General features: G+C 38.1%; 1 protein-coding gene across 2 annotated transcripts in view; it reads left to right on the forward strand.

The window, feature by feature from the left end:
- Positions 1–15,204: 15,204 nt before the first annotated feature.
- Positions 15,205–22,163, forward strand: part of ZNF292 (zinc finger protein 292) — a 107,348-nt gene continuing 100,389 nt past the window's right edge. Inside the window, exon 1 of one of the 2 annotated variants that reach the window (XM_077162370.1) lies at positions 15,205–15,413. In XM_077162370.1, the coding sequence (XP_077018485.1) occupies positions 15,246–15,413 (168 nt within the window). In that variant the 5' untranslated portion in view covers positions 15,205–15,245. Of the gene's footprint in view, positions 15,414–15,590; positions 15,743–22,163 lie in introns of those variants that run through there. The other variant, XM_077162374.1, reaches the window with a different exon arrangement.

A 22,163-nucleotide genomic window follows, 5' to 3' on the forward strand; every position in this document is an offset into this window, starting at 1 on the left:
AACTAATATCTTTAGAAAAATCTACATGAAACATGAAGTTGCTTCTGGTTATCTGATTATATTACCTGTAACCAAGTCAAGAGACTAAAATGAGACAAGCTAAAGACTGAGTGGTCAAATTATTAAGGCAATTGCTACAGCTAAATATGCTACTAATTAAAATTGGGAGTGAAAGGAAGAATATATAGTTAAAATTAAGGAAAGTTGAAAATATGGCTACAGATTAACTAACATAACAAAAGACTCTGGCTAACAATTAGGGGTCCTGGTAATGAAAACCAGATAACCCCAGGTATGGAATATACAGAGATGATAGAAATGAGCTACTGTTATGCTGGATCTCAAATTTTTCATATCACAGTCTCCTTGCTTGCAGACTGCATGGAAATTTCTGTTTACTGTATATGGTATAATCCTCCTTAATGCAGTTACCTATTCCTTTATCATAGCCTATCATAGCCCAACCTGCCCTACTCCTTTGGATTCTGGAACCCACCTGTAGGTTTCTCTCACCTGCCAGAAGTAATTTCATGATTGAGCTTTTACCAAAGAGTAATGTTGTGCCAGTTTGAAGCTATTGTATACCTCAGAAAAGCCAGGTTCTTTAATCCTGATTCAATATTGCTGGGTGGGAAATTTTTTATTACATTGATTTCATGAAGATATGACCCACTCAGTCGTGGGTGGGACCTGTTGATTAGGTGGTTTCCATGAAGATGTGTCTCCACCCATTCAAAGTAGGTCACTTAGTGGAGACCTTCAACAGTGAATCATTTTGGAAAAAGCCTCAGAGCCGATAGAAGTGACAGAGCTAACACATGACCCAGAGGTAATACATGATCTTTACTAACAGAAATGCAGAAAGTAAATGCCCCCTATGAAGCTGTTTGAAACCAGAAGCCAGAGACTCCAGCAGGTGCCAGCCATGTGCTTTCCCAGGTGACAGAGATATTCTGGACCCATCAGCCTTTCTTGAGTCAAGGCATCTTTCTCTGGATGCCTTAGTGTAGACATTTTTCATGGCCTTAGAACAGTAAACTTGCAACTTTATAAATTCTCTTTATAAAAATCAACCCATTTCTGGTATATTGCATTCTGGCAACTTTAGCAAACCAACACAAATGCTCATGTATATTGACATGGCCCAGCATCAACTGAACTAGAAGCACTCTCCCTCAATTTAAAGAAATTTGCAGTAATTTTTTTCCCTTACACATTACAGTCACTGAATTTAACTTAGTGCTGTTTGATATGGCAATGCTGCATGGATATGCAAATATGAAGTTATAAAAGAAATTTCCCAGGAAATGTTATAATGATAGGAAAAAGGAAAGAAATGAAATTTAACAATTTAGAAATAAATCTCTGCAAGGAATTGGGAATTCTGTAAGGCTAACCACAAAGCTTCTGGGTTCGCAAACTCTTCTGTAGTCATTCTGACCTCTCTGTAAAAGTTCTTAGAGTGTTATCCATCTCTTCCTTTGATTTGTAAATTAAAGCCAGAGGTATTGTGCCCAAAAGAACCCCCCCCCAAAAAAAGGAACCAAAAGGGGTTAAGGTCCATTAAAAAAGTGTGGTTTATGGAAAGTCAGGGCCCCCTGTCATGGCTAGAGACCTCTTTACTTCTCTGTGACTGATATTATTTTTGCAGAATATGATGAAAATGAAATATGCAGGAACCTAAAAAAATTTTTAGAAAGAAAATTAGGACACTTGCCATTCCAGGCCTTACTTAGTATTCCTTCAGAATAGGGTGATTTTTCAGAACTTAAATGCTTGCAACTGAAAGCAGCTTTTATGAATAAAAATAAGGTGGATTCTTAGCAGATCAATACTTTGTTTTCAAGAAGCCAGGGTCTCATTCTATGTAACTATGGAAATCAAATTACACAGAAAGCAATATTCCCCAGAGGGAGCTGGTTACACAGGTGAACTTTCTGATACTGCTAGTGAAATTGAATTCCAAATCCAGCTACTCTGATTGAATTCAAAGTACTCTAATAGGCATTCACATCATTTTAGTGAGTTTTATTTTAGCAAAGGGAAACAAAGCACAAATAATATGATTGAAAAGCTTATTTAGTGTCCAAGTAAATGCCATGGAATAAATGTGGAAACATTCTTTGCATTAAGAACTTCTTGTTTATTTAATGTAGCATCCTCTACTTCCAGTAGTAAAACATTAGCAATTTTTTTATAAATTATTATCTGAATTAAATTACTGTTATTTCTTCCTAACATCTATATAAATTATGTCCATTTTAGTTTCAAATTGCTGTTTCTACTTAAACTAAAATTAACCATCTTGAAGACTATCTTTCTTTTATGACATTAACACTTGCCTGTTAGCACTTGCCTGTGATGCTATAGAAATAACCATAAACTTAGTAACTTAAACAGTACAGATTTGTTATCTTACAGTTCTAGGAGCCAAAAGTGTGAAATGGGTCTCACTAGATTAAGGTATTGGCAGGGCTATTTTCTTTGCTGCAGTCTCTAAGCAAGAATCTGATTTCTTGCTTTTTCCAGTTTCTAGGGGCTGCCTGCATTCTTTGGTTTATAGCCCCCTTCCATTTTCAAAACCAGCAGTAGCGGGTTGAGTCTTTCTCACATCCCTTTACTCTGACCTCCCCTTCTGCTTCTCTTTCATGTTTAAAGAACCATTGTTGGTAAAGGAAGGACTGATATCATTTTGCCTACCACAGTCCTCCAGTATTTATTGTAAATTGTCATGTCCTCTCGGTCTCATTTTTGGACTAAAATATATTTCGACTTTTAAACATCTCTTTGTAGATCATACTCTCCAATCTTTTCTTATTACCTTCATTGGTCATTTGTGGATAAGTTCTAATCAATCACTGTCTTTTCCATAATGGGCTTCAAAGCACACAGAGCTCTGCACAAAATGGGGTCTTTCCAAAGCAGAGTTAAGGCATCTCTCTCCATTTTTTCAAAGTTCCCTTGTTCCAATATGTTCAACTATTTCCTTCACTTTTTGGCAAAACCTTCCTTTGCATTGTGAAGTCTTGTAGCATATCGTCAGGCCTGAATCATCCTTTTCAGACCACATAAATTATAAATTCAACTTCACTTTTAATGTCAGTATTGTTTTTAACAACCTCACAACAAATTTTTGTATAAACATTTAAGGAAGGGCTTTATGACGAGCACTATTGCTGGAAATATCCGCAAATAAAGGGATAAAACACTATTTATGCTTTAATGACTTTATTTTCTGACAAAAGATACATTAAACACCTTTGGAGCATTTTTCCTGAATGGACTTTCTTTGAAAACTGCCCTGTACACAGCTATTTTTATACAACATTTAAACAGGGCATATTTATATGCCCTGGCAGCCATATTTATGCAATATGACTCTGTTTCACTCTTCTAATTGACTGTACTGGAGTGGAAATTTGATTCTTTTCCCCAGAAATTAAGAATTGGGATATAGGGTCATCTGACCTATGACTGTCACTGGAACTAAGAAGGTATGAATCTGAGAGTTGTGGGGCTGCTGGATACATGGAGAACAGAGAAAGCCAATCAGCAGGGGCAGAACATGAAGCTGATGTGCAGAAAGAAGTGGAGCCCATGTGGTCTAAGAAAGACAGTGACTGAGGGAGTGTTTTCCGTGTTCCTGACAGCTTTCCATTTCCTAGTCCTCACATGCGAGTTAATAACTTCCCTCTTTTTCACTTAACCTGCTGTGAAGTAAGTGTAGGTCAATTGTAACCAACAAAATGTTGACTAAGTTGGGAGAAATTAGATAAATAACTCTGATGTGTATAGAGAACGGTGAGCACACATGACTGAAAAAGAGTTTACGAAGGTCAACAAGTCAGATTCAAAACTAGAAAGATGGGTTAGAACTGCACTGCTTGGTTGGCATTATGGCACCATTGACCATTTTTGAGTAGGAAAGTGATATGCTAATAATAATCATTGACATTAATTGAGTGCTAAGTGCCAGGAACAAGCATTTTATGAGTAATTTTTTTTTCATTCAACCCTTGGAAAAACTCTAAGTCATCGGAATTATTATTACACACAGTGCAAATAAGGCAATAGGGACTGAGGAACGTGAAGTAGCTTAGCTGATCTCCCACAATTAACTTACTCCAGATTTGGGGCTCTTGGTTCTGCTAGACTGTGCTGCCTTAAAATCAGAGTTGTCCTTTAGAAGAACAGCTCTAGCTGGCAATCATAAGTATAATATAGAAAAAAAAGAAGAGCCAGAAAGTAAAGAGACATATGAAGAAAGCTTTCCCCAGGAGAGGTTCATGAGAGCCACTGGAGAATGACATCGGCAATGGAGAAGAGAAGTGATAGAAAATATTTCATTACATAGGGAAGTCTGGAGAAAGCTTAGCTTAGATGAGGACAACATGGGAGGGACCTTGATGCATTCATTGTGGGATTGAGATGCTTGCAGAACATTTAGGGGGAGCTGCCCAACATGCAAGTAAATACATAAAGCTGTATCTCAGGAAAAAGTTCAGATTGGAAATTTTAATTTGGGAGTCACCTTCATAGAGATAAAATTAAAGCCATGAGAGTGAATGGGATCATCAAATTAGAGGGTATAAGGAGAAAGTTAATGGAAAAAAGCTTAAGAAAACATTTAGTGGCCTGAAGGAATTTCTAGTGAGAGAAAAGATCCAATTAATAGAACCACATTGTATCACTTCGGGCAAAAACAATGGGGAAACTAATCAGTTGCTATCTTGAGCAACTAAGATACAAGTTCAGTAGACTCAAGTTATAGAGCCTAGAATATGCCTAAAGAACAAAAACGTAACTGTTCCACAGAAAGTAATAATGTGTCAGAAGGAAGTTACTTTCTTAAATAAATGTTCACGTAAGGCTTTTTGTCATCAGAGGTGGAAGCATGAACTTGGGCTTTGGTTCACGAAGTCTGCACTGTAGCTTTGTTAGGCATCTTGGAATGCACAATACAAGACACATGTATTAACCTACAGTTACCTTTAATAAAATGAGGTCTTTTACTATGCTTTGATGGGGGAGCATTTGCAGCAACTGTGAAAGTTCTTGGTGTAAAGAGTTTATATTGGGCAGTAATATTGATCAGTTACTCTTTTACAAATAGTCTTTTGCTTCCCATATAACTAGTCTAAGTATATGAAAGATGCAAAATCTTCCAAAAGACTGAGTATGTCATAAAACTAGGTTTCATAGCTGGTATTACTTTTAGCCTTATAATATTTACAGAGTAGTTCTAATAATTCTGTGAAGAGCAACACATACTAATCACTTGGAAGTTAAAAATAATAATATTTTGATTTTAATCTTTTTATTTTTTATTAATTTCTTAATTAAAAAATATAATGAACAAACACAAACATTCTTAACACATGATCATTCTGTTCTACATATATAATCAGTAATTCACAATATCATTACATAGTTGCATATTCATCATCATAATCATTTCTTAGATCATTTGCATCAATTCAGAAAAAGAAACAAAAAGACAACAGAAAAAAATTCATACATACCATACCCCTTGCCCCCCCTTTCATTGATTACTAGCATTTCAATCTAAATTTATTTTAACATTTGTTCCCCCTATTATTTATTTATTTTTAATCCATAAATTTTTCTCATCTGTCTGTAAGGTAGATAATAGAAGCATCAGACAGAAGGTTTTCACAATCATAGTCACATTGCAAAAGCTATATCATTATATAATCATCTTCAAGAAACACAGCTACTAGAATACAGCTCTACATTTGCAGGCAGTTCCCTCTATCCTCTCCATTACATCTTGACTAACAAGGTGATATCTATTTAATGCGTAAGCATAACTTCCAGGATAACCCCAGGACTCTGTTTGGAATCCCTCAGCCATTGACACTTTATTTTGTCTCATTTTGCTCTTCCTTTTGGTCTAGAAGGTTTTCTCAATCCCTTGATGCTGAGTCCCAGCTTATTCTAGGGTTTCTGTCCCACATTGCCAGGAAGGTCCACACCCCTGGGAGTCATGTCCATGTAGACAGGGGAAGGGCAATGAGTATGCTTGTTGTGTTGGCTGGAGAAAGAGGTCACATCTGAGCAACAAAAGAGGTTCTCTTGGGGGTGACTCTTAGGCCTAATTTTAAGTAGGCTTGACCTATCCTTTGCAGGGTTAATTAAGTTTCATATGAACAAACCCCAAGAATTGGTGACAAAAACTGTTTTGGTTGTCACCACTGCTTGGGAGGATATCACAAATTCTTCACTTGGGGAAGTTGAATTTTCCCCCTTTCTCACATTTCCCTCAAGGGGACTTTGCAAATAACATTTTTTATTCACTGTTCAAATCACTCTTGGATTTATTAGGGCATCACTCTGGACAAACCTACAAAATCTTATGCCCTACTCAAGGTTCCATGTACTTATGGTGTTCGATTAGCTGTCCACACAGTTATATTAGGAATTGCACTGGGGAAAATATAAAACTTGTACCAAATAAGCATTTTTTGCTTTAGTCTCACACATAAGTTAAAACTTTAAAATATTAATTGCCTTCTATTCCTTTCTTCTTCCTCATGCAAAAACATTTTTAAATTTGTACATTTAGTCACTATCATTATACACTCTAGGCATTCCTAGATTCGACTTTAATCTTGAAGGTTCATTTGAAACACAGTTGACTCATTTTGAAGTTCTGGTTTTATGCATTTGACAGAAAAAGAAAACATAAATTTCTCATGGTTTCTTCTTTCAGCCTTATTTCCTGTCATGTTGTGCCACTCAGTGCTCAGCAAGAAATGATTTTTGCTATCTAAATGATGCACCAGTGCAGAAGATGGGAGGGTGCTTGTAAGTATTCTGTTCTTTCTTCACTTGAAGTAAGACAGGGCACCAAGGGAGGAAATCCTGCAGTGGAATGGAAATGACAACAAGTTAAGGACATCCTGAAACAAAGGCAAAGAAAATTACTTGCCTCACTGCATTCTTCCTTTATAAAATAAGTAACTCTTACTAGGAATCAAGCCATTTAACCTTTTGTCACTAATCCAATGTGGAAGAACATATCAGAAAGCTATTCTGTAGGCTGAACTGTTAAAGAAGAAGAAAACATGAGCCCCTTCTAACATTCCCAAATTGGCTTAAAGGGATAAATTATTTCCTACAGTGTCCATTTTAAAACCTAAGTTAATAAACTATACATTTCACAGACAGTATATTCATAGATAGCATTTAGGTTTAATTGATTACATCTTCCAAAATTTAATAGTAACAATAAGCAAATCAAAAGATGCTCAATTTCACTCAAAATTTAATAAATATTCATCAAGATAAGAGAATTTTTTTTTTCTTGAGGAGCAAACTTCTCCTCAAAACTATTTGTTAAAACAGTTTTATTTTGCACTTAGAGGACAGGGTAAAGGTAAGAAAAACATAAGTGATCAAAGCACCAAAATGCTGTTTCTGCTGATTTGACTCATTAATCCTTTATTCATATAAGGAATTGCCAAAACATTTAAACATTCATGCAGTTTTTATTGCTATATATTATATATTCAGGTATCACGTAATCATCCAAAGTGTACAATCAATGGTTCACAATATCAAAAGATAAGATAACATTTTAATACTATGAAATCCTTTCAAAGGTTTGGTAAAACAGTTTTATTAAGGGTTTCAGGAAAACAGACACTCACACTATCCAACATTGCCGGTGGGATATAAGTTGATCTCACATTTTAGAAGGGCAATTTTGCAACATCCTTGCCTTTTATCCAACACTTTCTCTTTGGGAACTTATTATTCATATGCACAGGAATGACTACAACAGCATTGTAATAGTAACAAAAATGTAAGTAATCTAATTGCCTATTGACGAATTCTATTATCTTCACTTATACTGTAGAATACCATACAACCAGTAAAATTAATGCTGATACAGAAAGATTCCAAATGAATTATTAATTCTTAAAGTAATGTAGAAAACAATATGCTTAGTATGAGCCTATTTGTTTAAGTGGAATGATGATATACACATAAATGCTTAAATATGCTGAAAAAGTCTTATAAGACAAGAAACTGTTAATATCTATTGAGTCTAGGAGAGGTGAAACTAGGAGTCAGGAACGAGGGAAGATTTTTATTTCTTATTTTATTTCTTCCTTTACTACTTGAAAGAAACATGAATTATGTTTATAACTTAAAAGTTAATGACTTCTATTCGTCAAATAGGAACCAAAAATACTTTGAATTCACAAATCAACATTTTAATCAAATATTTCTTCCCTCTTCACTTGATATTACATATATAAGAAGAAAGACATCCTTCATCATAGCAGATAAATACAGGGAAACTTTTAAATTCTCTTCCTACTATCCCCACACTTCCTTTCGAAGAAAGCTTTTAAAGAGTAATAAATTTCTCATCCTTAGCAAGCAGCATGCTAGAGGAAGCATGAGGGAAGGAAAGTTCACATTTATTGAGAGCAAACCTACTGTGTGCCAGGCATTGAACTAGGGCTTAGGATACAAATGATTTACAAAGCAAAGACTTTAGATAACCAGGGTGAACAGAATGAATTAGAAAGTCTTGGCTATAATTTTTTAGGTGTTTTGTGCCCAGTGGTGCATGGAGCTAGAAGAAGGGTGTTTCAGGTATTTTTTTTTTTACAAATTTGGTGAAAGGGCTTTGAACTGGAAGGAAGGAGGAAAGGCAAAATTATATAACCATGGGACTAGAATAGTATGATTTGAAGAACCCTAGAGTGATGACTAGAAATGCAAGTTGGGCCTGCCCCAAGCCTACTGAAGCAGACTTTCAAGGGGCGTGGCCTAGAATCTACATTTCAGTCAAATTGTTCGAGTTACTTACACACCATAAAGTTTGAGAAGCTGTGCTATAAAATAATTAACATCCTAAAGAATAAGTTCTACCTGGAGTCAGAGATAATCTCCTTATATTTATTGTCCACTTAGATTCTGAGGGAAGTAGCAAAGGCCAATCTTAAGTGGAGTCCTGGATGTTAGGGGTTAAACTCATGGCAAAGAAACTCAGGGAAAAATCAGTGGTGTTAAGAAAACAACTTTATTGGAAATATAGAATCTCTTGAAAAAGTGATAAAAAGATTCAGTATTGTGACAAAATATAAGAGCAAAGAGAAAATTTAATTAACCCAAGCACAGAATAAGTTTCTGAAATAGAAAGCTAGAGGCCAATTATTTACAATTCACCTATTACAGAGTAACAACTGAGTTATATCTTGCCTTCTTTTGATTATTCTTGTGTCATAGTTTTTTATTATAGATAATTTGATTGACAAAAGCATTGCTCTGGTTTGAAACTGTTGTGTACCCCAGAAAAGCTATGTTCTTTAATCCTCATTCAGTACTGTTGGGTGGGATCTTTTTGATTAAGTTGTTTCCATGGAGATGTGTCACCACCCATTCAAGGAGGATCAATTACTGGAGTCCTTTAAGAGGAAACCATTTTGGAGAAAGCTTCAGAGCTAACAGAGACAGCCAACAGAAGACTCAGACATTTGAAGATGTAGAAAGAAAATGCCCCCAGGGAAGCTGTTTGAAACCAGAAGCCAAAGACCCCAGCAGATGCCAGCTATATGCTTTTCCAGCTGACAGATGTGTTCCGGACCCATTGGCCTTTCTTGAGTCAAGGTATCTCTATCTGGATGCCTTAGTTTGGACATTTTTATGGCCTTAGAACTGTAATATTGCAAGTTAATAAATTATCTTTATAAAAGCCAACCCATTTCTGGTAAATTGCATTCTGGCAGCTTTAACAAGCCAAAACAAGTACAGATCTCCTAAACTATTTTAAAGGTAGTTATAAATAAGGCAAAGTTTGGAAAACATCTGATATTTTAGATAATAACGAGAATAAGTATAAATCAATTCTGTAACTGCTATATATAAACTGCACTGTTTATTTCAATGGGCATTTATTGACCACCTAATACCCTGCAATATGCCAAATGATAAAGAAGGGAAGCTAGATATAAGACACAGTCTCTATGTTCAAAGGGCTAACAAACTCATGAAAGAAGCACATCTATAAAAGGTAAAATAAGAGTCGTCAAATCAAAATATAGTAAGTAGTAAATCAAAGCTATAGCAGGATTGGAGAGTGGCTGTTGCTATATGGGGGGAGGGTAGTGTCAAGGAAAAGGAGAACAAAGAGCCAAATCTACTTTGATGACAAATGCTGCCCGCCAGAATTCATTTTTCTCAAGTACACTAGAGAAGACTTCGTAGAGGAGCCATACTTAGAGGGGAACTAAAGAGGATGAGGATTTGGGGAGATGAACAATGAGTAAGAGAAGAGTAAGTGCTTAGTAGAAACAGTCATTGCCAACTGCATGAATAGAACTCAAATTCATACTGATTGAATTATTGTTACTGTTATGCTAAAGAATATGTTTGTAAGAAACATAGAAGACAGCAAATTTCTTACATTTATATACCAAAATGAGAAAAGAGTTCCAAGTTCATCACATCTTGACAGTCCATTTTTTTAAAAAACGTGCCACTAAAAGTAATGTCCTCCAATTTCTTTTTTTTCATGCGCAAGCATCAGGAAACGAACCCTGGTCTCCGGCGTGGCAGGCGAGAATTCTGCCACGGCGTCACCATCGCCCATCCTGATTTTTAATATGATAGTCCCAATGTAATAAATAAGGTAGGAGTGTTTAAAACTTGGACATTTAAGAAAGGAAAGGCATTTTTCTATATTCCTCTTTCTGATTTTTTGGATAGACACTGTGAACCAACTCAAAGATTCTCAAAAGAGACAGTATAAAGCACATTTATTATTTAAAATATTTTATTTTGCTTTATTTCACAATTATTTTCACCTTGACTAATTTAGAAGTTTGGATAATTGAATCTACTTAAAGCGTTTTCCTAAAATCTTATTGCCTTCTCTTTTGCATTTGCTTTTTTCATTGCACAGAAAGAAAAATATTTCTATAATCCAAATAGGCAATAGAAAGATCTCTCCTTATTCAATTATCTGTGCATTTAAATGTATGTATGCTGTCTTCTTTCTGAGAAGAACTCAAGCACTAAAATGAATCCTCTTAGAATGTGGGACCAATCTTTCCAGTCCTTTTGGCATCATTTCAAAATGTGGCACAGCACCTGCCTTATCTATTCAACATTTCTCTTGACTCACTTTTTTTTTTTTCTCAAGAAAAATGTCCGCCTTGGAAAAGGGTGTTGTGTTTTTAACGGATTCCAATGGAGTTTCAAGCCATGCTGCCTGTTTGCTTCTGTGGGCAGAGCACTGGTTCCAGACTGTTGGGGAACTATATACTGGATCGTACCCCAAATAGACTCCAGCCCCCACCTCTGAGAGTCAAGAGGCTGCCTGTCTGAGACCGGGCGCCAAGCTTTGAGGGACAGCAGGTTGAGCTTGCCCGAGACCAGACAGCAGTGCCCGCGTCGCGGCCTCCACACGACAGACTCGAGCATCCTTGCCTGGTGGGTTTCCCGAGGCCGCGCGCTCAGCCGTGATCGACAGAGGCTTCAGCATCTTTCGCCGGGAGGCCCCGGCGGCCTAGAAGCTTGCGAGGAGTCACGGCCGCTCTGCGGTCTCGATCGGCAGCGCCGGGTGGGAAAATCGCTGAGGCAAATGCCGTGGCTGCGGCCGCTGGGCACCGGCATTGTTGGCGCGTGGGTCGCGGCGGCCCTGGGCTGGAGCACTCGAGCATCTGCGCTCCTGGAGGGCGTGCGAGCCCCGGGCCGCGTCCCCGGGAACAGAGTCCGGCCTTGGCTGGGTAGGGACGCGCAGAGGTTAGCCCAGCAGAGCGGAGCGACCGGGTGCCCGCCCGGGCCCCAGTCCAGTGGACTTCATTCGGTTCCCAGGTGCCGGCGGGAAGAGAAGGGAAAGGGAGAAACAGCGCCCCAAGGGCGGCACGCGCTCTCCGCCACTCCCAGAGCTCGCGTTTTCTTCCCGCCTATCGGGGAAAAATCCCAGAGCTCGGGATTTCCCTTGTTCTGGGGTCGGAAGGACTAGCCAGGCTTCATCCTTGAGCTGTCGGTCATCTGCAAATATTCCACGCTCGCTGGATCTCTAGCGCGGCCGCCGCCTGTGCGCGCTTGCTCTCAGCAGGCACAGCTCACCTCCCCGCCTGCCGCTAGGCCCTGCTATTTCTAGAAAAAGGAAGCATCGGCGAAGTGCGCACCTAGGGCGGCCCGCAGCATTCGTGAAGCAAGCACTTGCGTCCTGGATGCAGGCACATCTGTCCCCTCCCCTAAGTGTCTCCCCAGCTTTTTTGATCGCGGGGAGTGGGGGTACGTTCTATTTCTGTCTCCCAGATTTACTCTGAAATCAAGTCTTTTTTGAGAGTGAAGATCCATGTGATTATACCAGTTGCGCTGTGTCCAAAATGGGAACGGATACTCGCGACGCAGATACTGTGCTCCCCAGAAACGCGGAGTCTCTTCGCCCAGGGGCTTATTCTTGTCTTTTCGGTGGAATTGGCCCCCCAATTCCCCCAGGACCGTCTCAGTAAGTAGGGGAGAGAGAGAGAAACAGAGAGAGAGAGAGAATTTTTGTGAGCTGACAGTTTGGTATTTCAAGAACAAATGGTCTTCGGTACAGTATGTCATGTGTACTTGTTGATGGATAACAATGTGATTTCTTAGATGATTAAATGCAATATTAGATATATTCAAGACTAGATTGATCTGTCAAGGGTAGTATTTCCATCCCTTCTCATTTTATTAAAAACACAACTTGTACTTCTATAGAGATTCGTGGACATCCCAGTTAGCATATTGGTTAGACTATTTGATGTTCTGAGTTGAATCGACAGGCATTTCCATAATATAACAGTTGTCATATTGTATGTATTGCAATTGCATATAACTCCTCCCCAATACTGTAATCTTTCCCAAGACAGGATTGTTTTTTTTCACCCCTGACTCCCCTAATGCAAGCACAGTGCCTGCTGAATTAAGTACTGAAAAAAATGATTATTAATTTCACCACTCACAGACTTTTCTAGTTCTTATATTTCCAGTAAGCACTAAATGCTTTTGTATATAAGTAAGAGAGAAGGAACGGAGGAATGGGAAGGTAAGGCTCAAAGATACAAAATAAAAATGAAGGACATGGCCATCCATGCTGGGAACATTCACCAGACTGTATTAGTGTGCAGAACCTTTTGTTAATCAAGTCTCCTTAGTTTTATGGTTATTATGGTATCTTGGAGGGAGAGCAGTGACCTACATTCTCAAGGTATTTTTTTTTTAAATCAACATTTAGATATATTTCTCTTTCTCTCCCCCCCCCTTTACTTGTTTTCTATAGATTAAGTTTGGTGTAGACCAATAGACCTGAAGTGAAAATGAGCTTTGCTAACCTTCTATATCTTATCTATCCTTAGATTTACTAACATATTTGGCTAATCTCATATCTCTCAGTTTTCCTGTTTCATTGAACAAGATCCTAAGATAAAATAAATTGGAGAAACTCGATTTGGATATCTAAAATACATTACTTGGGAAAGAGAGTAGCAAATATTTAAAATTCATTAGCTACATTGTTGACCTTTCAGCATATTAAATCTTCTCTCCCTAGCCTTTGAATGTACTCCCCAGCCTCTTCCGTGGGTCAACTCTTGTCTTGCTAACATGTAATAGTAGAACATATATGTTGTTGTAATATTTTAGCCAATATTATTTTTAATAAGGGGTTCAGTTGTGCCCACCCATCTTATATAGTGGCACTTTAAAAACAGTACTAACACTGATGTATTAGAAAACATTCAATCTGGACAACATACTATCTAGAACACTTTCTATTAATATTAGAAAGCTCCAGAAGACGATGCTGCACATGTGGGGACTCTTTTTTACTTTAGATGCCCATATTAGAAAAATACACTTTTCTTCAAACATGATTATCAAAAAATTAAGGGCCTCATAAATATCATTTCTGAACCTCTGTAGCCCCTTCAGTTGTAAGAGAGACAAGCTTTTTTGTCTAATTCTCTATTGTCACAAAATAGTACGTTTATTCTGAATTTTTAAGATTTACACTTGGATTTTTGTTGTACCTCTTCTATTCGTTTGTGCAAGTGCAAAGTATTCCTTCCTTCCAGGTTGTTAATAAAATATCGTCCAGAATGCCACTTGCATTTGTAGCACCAAGAAAAAATGCTATTAATATTTATCTTTCGTCCAACTTGTTACTTTAGCATCAAGTTCCCTTCCTCCATTGTGATTGTTAATGGAGTCCTTATTGCTGTTTTTTCCGTGACCTACTTTCTTTTCAGGAGCTTTTACATATAGCCTATTTTCAGTGATGGTGCTTTCTGTACTGTCTAGCAGAAAGAGGCTTAAATTATGGAGAAACAGATTAATTAATTGGCTCTTGCTTATTCTACAAATGTTTTAAAAACGATCTGGTCACAACGTCCACAATTTTATAGTGTGTTTGCCTCCTTTTAAACTATGCATTTCCTAAGTGGAGTTTGCTCCCGTTCTCCAGACTGAGCTGTTGAACAACCTCCTCCTCTAAACCAATTAGTTTTCTTTGTTGCTTCCACCCTCTAGAGATTGTGTTTCCAGGGGGAGAGGCCTTCTAGGGACTGAAGAGGAGGGCCTAGCGGGAAAAGATCTGTTATCTCACTTACTAGATCCCTCCACTGGTGAGAAGTCAGAGGCAATTTTGATAGTTCATAGTACCGCTTTGGCTTTCACACTTGTGGTCCATGGGTGGGTTTCACAGTCTCCTTTTTCCCCTACGTCTGGTTTGCCTACAAGCCCACGCCAAATGCAGTTACTACCCCAGGCTACCCAGAGCTCTCTCTCTCTCCTGTCCTCTTGGGGGACGGGGGCAAATGCCCGTAGAAGACTTCGGAGACCGGGAAAACCCAAACCAGGTTCGGGACGCGCGGAGCAGAGAGCCCCTCCCCAGCCTTTTTCCCGTCGGGGCGCCCACGTGACCGAGAGCAGGCCTCGACCGCCCAGTCCCTTTCGGCCGCCTGCTACCTACTTCCCGCCCACTTCCCTCTCGGGGTAAGTAAACCGCGGTTCTCCGCACCACCCCAACCCCGCCCTTATCCTTTCCCCTTCCCTTCGCCGCCCCAGGATTCTCGCGCGCGCGCGCCACCGTTACCCCCTCCCCACCCGGCCCTTTGTACGTGCTCGGCGGCGTGCAAGCGCGCCCGGCACGTGACCCCACCGAACGTGGCATTGTGTTATCACGTGACCCAGGTGCGTACGCGACGGAGCGGGGTGTGAAGATGGCGGACGAGGAGGCCGAGCAAGAGAGGTTGAGCTGCGGCGGAGGCGGCTGCGTCGCTGAGCTGCAGCGACTGGGCGAGCGGCTCCAGGAGCTGGAGCGACAGCTGAGGGAGAGCCGGGTACCGGCCGTGGAAGCGGCCACGGAGTACTGTCAGCAGCTGTGCCAGGTGAGGGCGCCTTGGGTCCCCTCCCCCTTTCCCCCAGCTAGAGGGGGAAAAGGGAGAACGAGCGCCAGGCGGTCGAGCGGTGGTCGTCTCTGCCTTGGCATCGTCGGCGCCGCCGCCCGGGCGGGAGTGGGGAATACGAGGAAGGCGCCTTTGTGTGGCTGCAGTTGTGGTGATTGTTGTCGGCAGCTCCCGGCTGGGGGAAGGGAGTTGTGGTCTGGGCGGAAAGCACCCCCCTCCCCTTTCCTTCCCCGAACTCGGCACTGTGCGGTCCCCGCGGCCGAGGAGGTATTGGTGGCGAGGACTGGAATCCTCTCCGACGCTGGGAGAGGGTAAGGTGGGAAATGGAGACTAGGTCCTCTCCTTCTTATTGTGTGCTGGGGATTACCGCGCCCCCCTCCTCTACGCCTGTGTTTCCCATCCAACGGACCTCCGCCCCCACTGGTTTGATTCCTTTTGCCTCCCCTTGCTTTCATCCGTTCCGCCCCTGGCCCGGTCCTCGCTGTCTCTGGGCCTTTGTTATTCGGGTTTCGCCTTATGACTCTTGGGGCCTTTGTTGATGTTCAGAGGAGCAATATCCGCCGACCCTGTCTAGCTGGGCGAGACATTGGAGAGTTGGGGGGAAAGTGGGGTGCCCTTTGCTTGCTTGGTACACTGCTTGATGGGTAAAGATTGCTCTTCTCGGCGGGGCGGAGCTGTCACTGTTCTTGTATTCTAGGGTCAAATGTCTCTTTGGGGCGGTATATCCAGACTCTGCTTCTCATTTGCTTAAGAGTCCGATTTTCTCGTCCTCTTTCTCCCCTTCTCCTCGATTTCTTGGAGGCTGCTTTATTTGGCCGCCTGGTAAAGTGCAGAAGGCTTAATATTCACGTTGAACTCTGCTCTGGTCAGTTTCAGATCTTTCCATCCTTTTCTTGCCCAAGGACACTGCTTTCCAGTAACTGCATTCTAACTCGGCCTGAGAACGTTGATAACACTGTCTGCTTCTGATAGAAATCGGGGGAGCTTGGGTCTACATTTGGACCTAAATCCAAACCTTTCCGTTAACGTTTGAAATTTCAAGGTGCTGCTGCTAGTATGATGAAGGTTTTGGTTAAAGTGTAGTCTTAATTTAAGAAGGAAAAAAAAAAAACCCACAATTCATACCAGTCACATTCACAGCTAACTTGTGAATGTATTATTATAGAGAATTTGTTTGCCAAAGACATTGAATTAAAGGTCAAACAATGCTGGGCCATTTTAATGTTTCAGTATAGATTGCATTTAACTTATTTTTAGCCGCCAAGTTCTGAGATTTTTCCTTTTTAAGATTTGGAATGCTTGACTACATACAAAAAAAAGTCTCCACTGTTGCATGCACTTTGTTGTCACAAATTATTTGGTGGTTGTTCATTATCTTTTATTATTATCATTATTCATATAGGTTTTGTTTATGTCCCGTTCGAACTTTTAAATATACACCCATTATTTAATAATGTTTTTAACAATATTAAAAATAAATCATTTGGCATTTTCTATTACATTTACAAATAAAATCTTTAGGTATATTGGTGGGCACTAAACCATTATATTTGTTCATTATCTTAAAAAAATATTTCATGAAATCAATTTATGACTTGTTTAGGAGTATATGCAATGTGAAAGTCCCCATTTAAGATAATATAGGCCTGATGAATACCTGTGGTAAAAATTAAAAATTGTCATTCTATTGAATCCTCCTTTTAAAGGATTGTTGAAATGTGCCAATTTCAGTACACTGGCAGTACTCATTCTTTTAGATATAAAGATTTATTCTGTAAAGAATTATTTCAGTAACCCTGATGATAGAACGTCTTTCATTAATAAGTAAAATCAGCTTTTTAATAATGAAAAATATTACATGAAGTCTAACTTTGCTGATCTTGTTCAGCTGGTGTGTTCAGTGATGTGTATAAGACTACTGTAAATTCTCTTGGCTAGTGATACTTGTCAACAGGAATAATAATTCTAGGGAAAAAGAAATCTCATGCAAGCCAGACTTTTTTTTGACAGTGTATGACATCATAAAGTTATCACTTAAAAATATTTTTAATGGATGAAATAGCATTCTTTTATCAGCATGAAAGTAGTTTCCTGAATTATTTTTAAGTGATTAGTCTTTTACCGCACCTAATTGTTTTTGACTGGTACTACTGACACAAAACATCAAATCATAATGAAACTGCTGTGTTTGTAGATTTCAAAAACAATGCAATAGTTCCTACACTTTAATACCACAATAATTTAAGTGTACTGAAAAGTGGTTGCTGTTATTTGAATAGATACAGAGTATATCTGATGTTTGCTTTTCTTTAGAACATTTTCTAGATTGTTTCAAAATGAAAAAAAAAGTAGCCTCTTTGTTTTAATGATCCTGTCAAATGGAGGGTAACTTGAAACATAATTGCTTCCTTAAAATTGTATCCTAGCCGTTATTTCCTAGCATTTTGATAAGAGGTTGAGCAAAGCAGTGGTTAACAATTGCAGAATTTATAGGAGCAATATAAATACAGTGCTAGAAATACTAGGAGCAATTATAGAATTTATTGGAGTAGTATAAATACAGTGCTAGAAATACTAGGAGCTGAGAATTATGCCTTGATTTCTAACTTTTTTTTCTATCTACGCTTTTCCTGTAACACTAGGATATTCACATTCTTCAAGGTGGCAGTGAAGAATAACAGTGGGCTTCAGAATTAATAGTCTGTTCATTTTAAGTGCTGATACACAGTGCTTATATAATTCTCATTGTTGTATTTATGAACAAAAATGAGTTTATATTCTGAAATTTTACTTCAGCAAAAGGTGAGGCTCTGGAGAACATTGTGGAACCCACAAAAGTAGAAGTTGCCTACAATCCTTATTTTACATATTTTCTTTATTTTTGAATGAGATAAAGTAGTAACAGATTTCTTGAGTTCTGAGTAGAGTAGAAAGAAATACATTAAATAAGTTTCTTTTACTGTTATCAGTCTTGTTTTACCCTTTATATTGGGGTGTTTCCTGGAAACATATTCTACTTTGCTTAGATAAATGAACATTTGCTTAAAGCTTAAATGGAGGAGGGCAGGGGGATAGAGGATGGACAAGTAGGAATGCCTGTCATAAATCTTAAATTTCCTTTTATCTTTCAAAAGTTAACTTTAAGAAGGATTTTGTAGTCAACTCTTACTGTTAATTTTTTAAAAATTCAACTTGGAATAAGAATAGAGGATAACCAGAAATAAATTTCTTGTATTTCAGGATCATTACTGTATGTGAAAATTGGCCACAGTTGGAGTCTTCTGGCCTAGTTGTGGGTATTAGATTCATTCATTCAGTATTCATGCATTCAGCATTTTTATTGAATACCCGGTATGGACCAGGCAACCATGATCATGGTTCCTGACTTCAGGGAGCATGCAGTCTCTGGGGAAAGTTAAACAAATAACTTTAATAAACTATGATTTATATATTTTGTCTCTGAGATGAGTGCGGTACAGTGGAACTTATTTATTTGGGAATTTAAACACAGAAGCAACCTAAAAAAGGAGTTTTAAAATAATTTTAAAAATAATCTATTTAAAAAATTAAGCCATTGTGGTATAGGTGAAGAGTGATTTGTTGGGGTGTGATGTGTGCTGACAGCATTGTATACTGGACTGGATGGTTGGCTGATTATGCTTGAGGTGTGACTGTTATTGGTTATTTATTTTCTGGTGGCTGACAGTTGTCTTGAAAAATTGAATTACAGTTGTGGAAATGTATGTATTTCATTCCTTAGTTACATATAAGCAACACTTCTCGACTGCACATAAGTACATATATTGCTCAGTTTTCCCTTTGACAGCATTTGGAAATGGAATCAGTTTTTTTGGTTGTTGAAGTGACTGGGGATTTAGTGTGCCCCTGAGCCAAGGATTCTGAATTTTCTAGTGATTAGGACAGTCCCACACTTGAAATTTGCCTAATTGCATAAATACCTTATAGTGCTCTTATAAGAAACATTGAATGGAAAGAAAAAGAATGTATTCAGAAGATTATATTTTTAGTCATTGTGCTCTCTTCATATTAAGTTATCTAAACTAGAAATGTAGTTAATCAGGAATAAGTCCAGGTAAATAATCTTCAAACATACGTAACATATATAACACATATAACACTGAGCGTGAGTGGTCAGGAAAATTTCTACTTCCTTAGCAGAAATTATGAGCAATTACTTAAACAATTATTAAAACAGTTCACTTTTACTAGGTTAAAGAGAGTAGCAAATTAAGCATACTTAATTGTCCTAATTAAAACAGAAGTTTGACCTTTTGATATAATTGAAATTTTGTACTTTTAAGAAAGTATTTATATGCAAGGATCAGGTTTAGATGCTTAGGGGATATAATAAGATACATGAAACTCTGGTAGGATGTAGCTAATAGGGCAAGATTTTTTCAGATTGTTCCATAGCTACACATGTAAATCTATAAATTTGTGACTCTCTGTTGTATAACCATTTAATGATTCCAGTCTCTGGCAGTTTAATCAGGTAAATATTTTTGGATATTTAGGGGAATAAATTAGTTTTTTTAGGGGGAGCGCAGGGCCGGCATGGGCAGGCTCCAAGAATCGAACCCAGGTCTCCAGCATTGCAGGCAAGAATTCTGCCACTGAACCACTGTTGTACCAATAAATTATTTTTATTATTATTTATTTATTTTTGCATGGGAAGACTTCAGTAACCGAACCTGGGTCTCAGGCATGGCAGGTGAGAATTCTGAGCCACCTGCCTGTCCAATGAATTAGTTTTATGGATAATGATTTCAATAAAAGGTTCAAAGTAGGTAGTAAGCACTTCAGGCTGGGTATTAGGGGAAACTTTCTTGAGGAGGTAGGGTTTGAGCTAGACTTTAGTACCTTTATTAACTATTGTGAGAGTGCTTTATTGTAATATAAGAAATGGAACTCAAGGAGAGCTACTAAGTATTTGAATTGTGTATTTAAAACATTTCTTTGTGTATTTCTGTTTCATTAGTTTGATACAATTCATTTCGTTTGTGCTTTATCTACTTGTTTCTTTTGACTTTAATTGTAGTGGCTAAAAGCTTTGAGAATGCATAAGCATTTTCCTTAAAAAACCAGACTTTTTCTTTTGACTATTAGAAGCTTTCATAAGTTAATTTGTAGGACATTTCTTCAAATTATAAGAAAAGATGGCTTGCTTTTTCATCAGTGAAAATGAATTTAAGTATTGAGGGAGTAATAAGTCATTTAAATTTAAAAAGTTTAGATATGCTCATGGGAAATAATTTTTCAGATATTCACAATTAGTATTATTGCATGTTGGATTTCACTTTCTAGAATATGCTTATACTTTAGCAAGTGGGATAACTTTTCCCAGCTGCTTCCCTCCTTTTAGGCACTTCTTGGTCCTAAAAATGGGAAAGAGAAGATATATTCTTCAGTTGCCCTTCATAATATTTTATATGATTAACTTGTAAAACCAAGGATTTTTTAAAACATACATTCTTAATTGAAACTGTGCTATACTTATTTTACTTGAGATTCTATCAAAGATGAGAGAGTTCCTTATTTTTCCCTAATGCCACCGATAAATCCAGTTTAAAAAGTTAGCCAATCTTGAATTGAAATATGTTAGTAGCTTATATTTATTAAATGGAAGGTTTACCTTTCATGAATGTGTTTGTCAATAGCTTGCGCAATTTGTAGCTGTGTTATTTTTCAGAAAAGCCTCTTGATTCACTTGTTTTCTTTTGGCATTGAGGACTGCACAGTGTACTTCAGAAGAAAAAAAATGTTACTTTTTTCCCTTAACTTTACATTTTTAAAAAAGTACTGATCTCTGAGCACATATATTTAGCTAAAACGACTTGTTAAAATTCAGTAAGTTACATGTCTTTTAAATTATTTTAATCAAATGTTTAAATTCCTCTTCAGTGGGAACATTAAAAAGAGCTGTGGAGAACTAGGGAGTGATCTCTGTCCTTAATCAACTTTCAAAATTTGTTGCATATATTAATGGTTAAGCAATAAAATTAGATAGTTAAGTGTCATAATAATTACATAAAATATGAATTAAGAGAAATAGCATTTGAAATTACTTAATTTAGCTAAAAGTTGAGCAGGAAGGGATCTTGGGTTTTGAGGAGGGGATTTGGATAACCAGAGAGAAGTAGGAACGATGGGAATAAAAACTCAGAGGAATGGAACAACTGTTAAAACTAAGGGAATAGTGAATAGACCATTTTACATCTTGGAGAAAAGGGGATTAGAAAAGGAAGATTGGAAACAGTCAAAGGGTTTAGGATGCCAAACCAAGGAGTTTTAATTTGTTCTTGAGAGTGTAGATTATATATGGTTGAGTTACAAAAAAATTCATCCTTCCAAGTTTGGGATATTGAAACAGAAAATTAAATTCAGATGGTTTTCTTCAAATATCCTTTATCAGTTATTTTAATGTGTAACACAACTACCTGTAAACTTACTGGCTTTAAAAAGAGCAACCATTTTTATTATTGCTCACGAGTCTGTGGGTCTGCTGGCAGGTTGTCTGGGCTGATGAATGGTTCCAGTTGGTCTAGGGTACTCTGTTGGGAAGGCTTATTTCTGTTCCACCTGGCCTCTCATTCTCTAGTAAGCTAACCTGGGTTTCTTCACATTGGAACAAGCTAGAGCAAGTCCTATAGCACAAGTGCTTTTCAAACCTCTGCTAGTGTCATCTTTGCTGATGTTCCATGAGCTACATAC

The sequence above is a fragment of the Tamandua tetradactyla genome, chromosome 5 (assembly GCF_023851605.1).
Source record: "Tamandua tetradactyla isolate mTamTet1 chromosome 5, mTamTet1.pri, whole genome shotgun sequence".
Lineage (NCBI taxonomy): Eukaryota > Metazoa > Chordata > Mammalia > Pilosa > Myrmecophagidae > Tamandua > Tamandua tetradactyla.